We start from the raw sequence: 6,658 nt of genomic DNA on the forward strand, positions 1-6,658 counted from the left end.
TCTAATTTTTACTTCCTACTCACACTATTCTTTTTAATTTTTATGTTTCTCATTTTGTTCAACAATCTCATTTAAAACTGGTTTGCTTTTATTACTGTTGTCTAGAAATTCTCTCTATACTTATGTTAACATAATTCTCAAAAAGTAAATCGTCCTAAGAGTATTTAATAGCATATAATAAAAAATGACTAACTTAAATTTTCAGTCACCATAAATTAAATTCTAATTGCCCACAGAAGCTCAAATTATTCATTTATTTTTTTCTCCCTCTTGAATGCTTAGAAAAGACTTCTTAATTAACCATAAGGACGGCCAATGGAAGGCTGGCCAGCAAGATCCAAGAAAAATACAAAAATCAAGCATTGCAAGTCCCTCCCATAAGAAAGAGTAAATGATGGTGAAAAGTTTGAGAGGTGATGAACAAAGAAGGCATTGTTTCAGAAAGAGACACTCTGTGAGTAGCTTTATCTTATAGGGTCATACTAAAACTTGATTTTTCCAAGATGCCTGTTATTGCTTGTTAGCATCAACAGTTTTTTATATGTTGGTGCTATATATTAGATTAGATGATATGGGTTGTTTCTTGAAGTTTGTGTCTTAGTAGAAATGATTTTTCTGCAATAATGAAAGTAACAAAAACTTGTGAACGAGCAGCAATTACTATGCAGAAGCCATTTAGAAGAAGGAAGGCGAAGATACGATGGAGCAAACTATACTCGTTTTCTTGTTTTCGACCTCAGACAAGAGATCCTGCTCCTGCACAGGATCAGATTGGTCAGCCTGGATTTTCTTGGTTGGTTTTCTGCAACGAACCACAGCTTCACAAGAAGAAGCCTTACAAGCATCCAAGCAACTCGGTATCCACAACCAAGTACAATGTTTTAACTTTTCTTCCCAAAGCACTTTTCGAGCAGTTTCGTAGAGTTGCCAATCTTTATTTTCTCTTGGCTGCTGCACTATCTCTCACTTCTTCAACTCCTGTTCAACCTGTAACAATGATCGCTCCACTGATTATTGTGGTAGGGATAAGCATGCTTAAAGAAGCTTTCGAGGATTGGTATAGGTTCTTGCAGGTAATTTTGAAGCATAAATAGCTGAAAATTCTTATTACTTCTCTTGTTTATATCATTTCATGATATATCAGATTTAACCATCAGTAATTTCTTGCATTTTAAGGATTTGGGCCATTATTTAATTTTTGCAGGATTTGAATGTGAACAATCGAATAGTAAAAGCTCATGCAGGAAATGGGATATTTGTTGAGAAAGTCTGGAAACAACTTTCTGTAGGAGATGTTGTCAAAGTTAATAAGAATGAATATTTTCCAAGTGATCTTCTACTGCTATCTTCCAGCTATGACGATGGTATTTGCTATGTAGAGACAATGAATCTTGATGGAGAAACGAATCTGAAAATAAAGAGATCCTTGGAAGCAACTATTCAATTGAATCAGAATGAAGAATTTAGTAAATTCAAAGCTACTGTCAGGTGTGAGGATCCCAATCCTAGCCTTTACACCTTTGTTGGGAACGTAGAGTTTGAAGATGAAACTTATCCTTTATGTCCTTCTCAAATTCTTCTAAGAGATTCCAAACTTCGAAACACAGATTATGCCTATGGAGTTGTGATCTTCAGTGGCCATGACACTAAAGCAGTAAGGAATTCAACAAAGGCACCATCTAAACGAAGCCGGATTGAGAGAAAGATGGACAAAGTCATCTATCTTTTATTCTCAATGCTCCTTCTAATCTCCCTCATTACTTCTATTGGATCTGCACTGGTTACGAAATCTAATATGTTTAGTTGGTGGTACCTTCTTTTGGAAGTTAAAGATCCACTCTTTGATCCAAGGAAGCCAGTAAAATCAGGTGGTCTACAGTTCATAAGGGCCTTCATATTGTACGGCTACTTGATTCCCATTTCTCTCTATGTTTCCATTGAAGTTGTCAAAGTTCTACAAGCTATGTTCATTAACAAGGACATAAAATTGTATGATGAAGTGACCTGCAAGTCAGTCCAAGCTCGAACTTCGAATTTAAATGAAGAACTTGGTCAAGTAGAAATGATTCTATCGGATAAAACTGGAACCTTGACATGTAACCAGATGGAATTTCGGAAATGCTCCATTGCAGGAATTTCATATGGAGGTGACATAAATGAGGTTGATCTTGCTGCATCAAATCGAATAAATGCTGATGTTGAGGCATATCGATTTAGTACTGATAAATCTGATGCAATAAGCCAAACTTTTGAAATGTTTGAGTTTTCTATAGCTGATGTTAGCATCCAAAAGGCTGTTCTGGAGGGGCGAGATGATGCAGATTATTTGATTCCAAGAAACTCAAGAATCTCCAATTTGGGAAAAGAAGCTGCCGTAAGAGGTTTCAACTTCCAGGATGACAGGTTAATGAACAACCAATGGATTTACAGATCTGCTCTGTTCGATTTAACAATGTTTTTCAGAGTCATGGCTTTATGCCATACAGGCATTCCTGTTGAAGATGATGAGATTGGTAAGCTTAAATATGAGGCAGAGTCACCAGAAGAGATAGCATTTCTGATTGCATCACAAGAATTTGGATTCCAATTTTGTCGACGGACGCAATCCTTATTGATCCTTAACGAGCTTGACCCTTTCTCAGGAAACAAGGTAAAAAGGTAATGCCCCTTTTATACAAGTTAACCGTTGTCCTCTTGAACTCAAGTTATCTAGAGTCCATTTCGTAAACTTGATATGAAGGTCATTTCCAGGGAGTACAAGCTGTTGAATCTGCTGGAATTCAGTAGTTCTCGAAAGAGAATGTCAGTAGTAGTAAGCAATGATGATGGTCAAATCTTTCTTCTCTGCAAAGGTGCAGATAGGTACGTCAACTATTATTTGTTAAATCTGATTGTGCATAGAATTGCAAACCAATTTAGTTATGATGCTTTACTCTTCTAACTTTTAACTGCAGGTTTTAAGCTTAATTAGTCTGCATCTCATTTTTCTGCTGAATTTGGTTTCAGCATCATCTTTGATAGGCTTGCAGAAAATGGTAGGGCATACCAGCAGGCAACAACTTCACACCTTTCAAGTTATGCTGAAGACGGTCTGCGGACTCTAGCATTTGCTTATAGAACAGTTAATCAGGCTGACTACGAAAACTGGAACTTAATATTTACGCAGGCAAAGACTGCAATAGGTCCTGAAAGAGAAGAATTACTTGAGAAAGCATCTGAGATGATCGAAAAAGATTTAATTTTATTAGGAGTCGCTGCTGTCGAGGACAAGTTACAGGAAGGGGTCAGCTCTCTCTTTCTCTCTCTCTCTCTCTCTCTCTCTCTCTCTCTCTCTTTCTCTGCCTGTGTGCACTTGCTCAAATTTAAATATTGTGCCGTTTATGTTGAATCAAGACTATAAATTCATTGCAGAGAATGATATTTTAGAAATACAGAAATCAGATAAGCTTGTCTGCTTGCATTTGCTTCAAATCATAAGTGCGGTGACATGTGATCATGACCTGAATTAGAATCCAGGAAAATCAGATATTGATTTATGTATATTTTCATTTTACATAACTGATTCATCTTTCCTCACTTTTACAATAAGGTTCCCCAGTGCATAGATAAAATTGCTCAAGCAGGGATAAAAATATGGCTGCTCACCGGTGACAAGAAAGAAACTGCAATAAATATTGGGTATGGTTCGTGATTTCCATAATGCTTGTATTCCATAAGGATGCACCTAAAGTGGTATGGAATATACAGTACGCGTCCTGTGAAGTATTCACATTGCTTCCAATTTCATTCTATTTTTCCCAATTTTGCAGATTCGCTTGCAGCTTACTCCGACACGACATGAAACAATTCCATATATGTTTGTGCAAGGGAGCTGACTCTAACAACCAACTGCAGGTGAATTAAGGTCTCAGACTTTTGTGTCTTGATCAAGCTGAGAAACATTGAGAGATACCGATTCCAGAACCTATAATGTTATGTTAGTTTTTATGTTATTCTTTTTCCTGATATCTTGGAATATCAAGCCATTATTGGTGTCTTTGTTTCATAGTAATACTAATACAATTCCTATTCCTAGTTTTCAGACTATAAAAGAAGACATTTTATATCAAATTGAAAGTTCATATCAAGTAATGTGCAATGATAGCAATAAAATGGCACCCTATGCTTTGGTGGTCGAGGGATGTGCTCTTGAAATTGCTTTGCTACAAGATATTAAGGACAGCTTCTTACAGTTGGCTGCTAATTGTGCTTCGGTTATTTGCTGCCGCGTATCCCCGAAACAGAAAGCTTTGGTATGGCAGACTGCATGCTTTTTATGAATCCAAATTGACAGTTCAAAATACTTTAATTTCTTTGTAGCTCTTTTGCTTCTTGTCTTGCAAGTGTTGTGATATGGTATTTTCCAGATTACACGATCAGTAAAGAAGTATACTGGTAGCACAATCCTGGCAATTGGAGATGGGGCAAATGATGTTGGCATGATTCAGGAAGCTGACATTGGAGTTGGAATTAGTGGCCAAGAAGGCATGCAAGTAAGTTCTGCAGTCCAAGCCCGGAATTTTTCCTGATAAATTCATCTTTTCTCTTCCTTTTCAGTTATTAAAGCTTCGTCTCCTGTTTCATATGTATGAAAACAAAAGGATGTCTTCCTTGCCAGATTGGAGCTGGGAAAAGTTTTGAACACTGAACATTAGTCTTAAAACATAATATGTCAATGCAGCAGTGGACTTTTTTGGCACTTCTGAAGCATCCATTTTTTCTATGACTGCAGGCAGTCATGGCAAGTGACTTTTCACTGCCCCAATTTCGATTCTTGGAAAGATTGCTGATAGTACATGGGCATTGGTGTTACAAGAGAATATCCAAGATGGTAAATCTTCTAATATATATTATGGCTTGCTATTTTTCATCTAGACATATAACTAATATTGTCTTCCAATCATTGTGCAGATTCTCTACTTTGTGTACAAGAACATTGCGTTCGGCCTTACTATCTTCTTCTACGAATTATACACAAGTTTCTCCGGCGAAGTAGTATATGATGGTTGGTATCTGGTGATATATAATCTCTTCCTGACATCTTTGCCTGTGATATCACTAGGAGTAGTTGAGCAAGACGTTTTGCCAGATGTATGCCTCCAGGTAAAGAGATATACACATGCATAGATTATTAGAATTCAATTCAAAATATGTTTGTGGTTTGAACTTTCTTCTAACTTTAAGTACATGACTTCGTTTTTTGACAAATTAACATACGTTATTTAATTCGTTAGCAGAATTATGTATATTGCCTCATTGATTTTTGTTGACATTGCATAAATTTTATTGACGTGGATCACTTTTCCACTAAGAATGAAGTATCTTTTGCTTCTGTAGTGTAAGCGTCATATCAACAAACTAACAGTATTCTGAAAATATACTCAACTTTACTGATGGACTAAACTACATTCATAAATTTGTTAAAAAAAACACAAATTTGAAATTAGGAAAGGTCAAACCACACGTGTTTTCTATACTTTTTCTTTAGCTACAAGTCACTGAAAACACCAATAAATATGATTTCAGAATATATAGTTATACTAATGCATTTTTTAATGAAACAGTTTCCAGCGCTTTATAAGCAAGGTCAAGAAAATATATATTTCTCATGGAGCCGTATAGTTGGGTGGATATTGAATGGCACCATTGCTTCTTTGCTCATATTCCTTGCAAATTTATACACACTTTCCCCTTCTGCATTAAGAGAACAAGGAAATGTTGCAGACATCACTCATTTTGGTGCTATAATGTATACATGCATAATATGGACCGTTAACTGCCAAATTGCTCTCATTATCACTCACTTCACTTGGATCCAACATCTTTTTATATGGGGAAGCATCTTGTTATGGTACATTTTCTTGCTTGTATATGGAGCACTCCCTCCTGCCCATTCTGATAGAGGATTTCGTATCATTGTTGAATCTATTGGATCAACACCACTATATTGGTTACTTACACTGCTCGTTGTAGTTGTTTCACTGCTGCCCTACTTCATACATATTGTTGTTCAACGTTCATTCTACCCAATGGATGATCATGTAATTCAAGAAATGAAGCATTGCAGAAAAGATGTTTCAGGGAATCAGATGTGGTTCAGGGAACAGCTCAATGCCCAAAAGATGACTCAAATTGGGTTTTCTGCAAGAGTTGAAGCCAAAATTTGGTCATTCAAAGAAGAGCTTGCATCAAAAGAAAACGTCAATTTGTAGATCTGTCACCAGCAGCCCAATTTATAAGTCTTTGGGAAGCAATTAATTTTTCTAAGAATCTGTACGGACTACTTGATTACTTGGTTTTTATATTAATTCTTTTATTGTCATGTTTTATTCTTATGCAATTCATTATGGATACATCGTTATAGTTCCTCATTCATATTATGTCTTTTACTTGTCACTAAAATAATAATTTTTAAATAAGATTCCTCTGTATCTCAGATTTGAGCATGTGCCCTGTAAAGAGGCATATATAGCCGTTGTTCTTCAACCGGTGGTTCGGGTTATGTGCCACGAATTAAGACCGGAACATACCCAAGTTCCATGGTCCGGTTCTAGTTTACCGAACCAAAAGTTTTTGTGCTAGTCCAAAATTTAATGGATCTCACTCTAAAGAGCCTTAG

General features: G+C 36.3%; 1 protein-coding gene across 3 annotated transcripts; it reads left to right on the top strand.

Moving 5' to 3' along the window:
- The first annotated feature begins 290 nt into the window (after positions 1-290).
- LOC8274906 (probable phospholipid-transporting ATPase 4) lies at positions 291-6,361 on the top strand. 3 transcript variants are annotated; one of them, XM_048372608.1, is made up of 12 exons: positions 291-454; positions 655-1,073; positions 1,205-2,658; positions 2,752-2,862; positions 3,007-3,283; positions 3,590-3,678; positions 3,810-3,894; positions 4,083-4,292; positions 4,407-4,532; positions 4,772-4,870; positions 4,951-5,142; positions 5,604-6,361. In XM_048372608.1, exons 2-12 carry the CDS (start codon positions 663-665, stop codon positions 6,249-6,251), a joined length of 3,702 nt encoding a protein of 1,233 aa, XP_048228565.1. In that variant the 5' UTR covers positions 291-454; positions 655-662; the 3' UTR covers positions 6,252-6,361. The 3 variants fall into 3 exon arrangements, with proteins under 3 accessions (XP_048228565.1, XP_048228562.1, XP_048228563.1); XM_048372605.1 differs by having other exon boundaries at positions 291-1,073; XM_048372606.1 differs by having other exon boundaries at positions 291-1,073; positions 3,599-3,678.
- The last annotated feature ends 297 nt before the right edge of the window (positions 6,362-6,658 follow it).

The sequence above is a fragment of the Ricinus communis genome, chromosome 4 (genome assembly GCF_019578655.1).
Source record: "Ricinus communis isolate WT05 ecotype wild-type chromosome 4, ASM1957865v1, whole genome shotgun sequence".
In the NCBI taxonomy this organism is placed as follows: domain Eukaryota; kingdom Viridiplantae; phylum Streptophyta; class Magnoliopsida; order Malpighiales; family Euphorbiaceae; genus Ricinus; species Ricinus communis.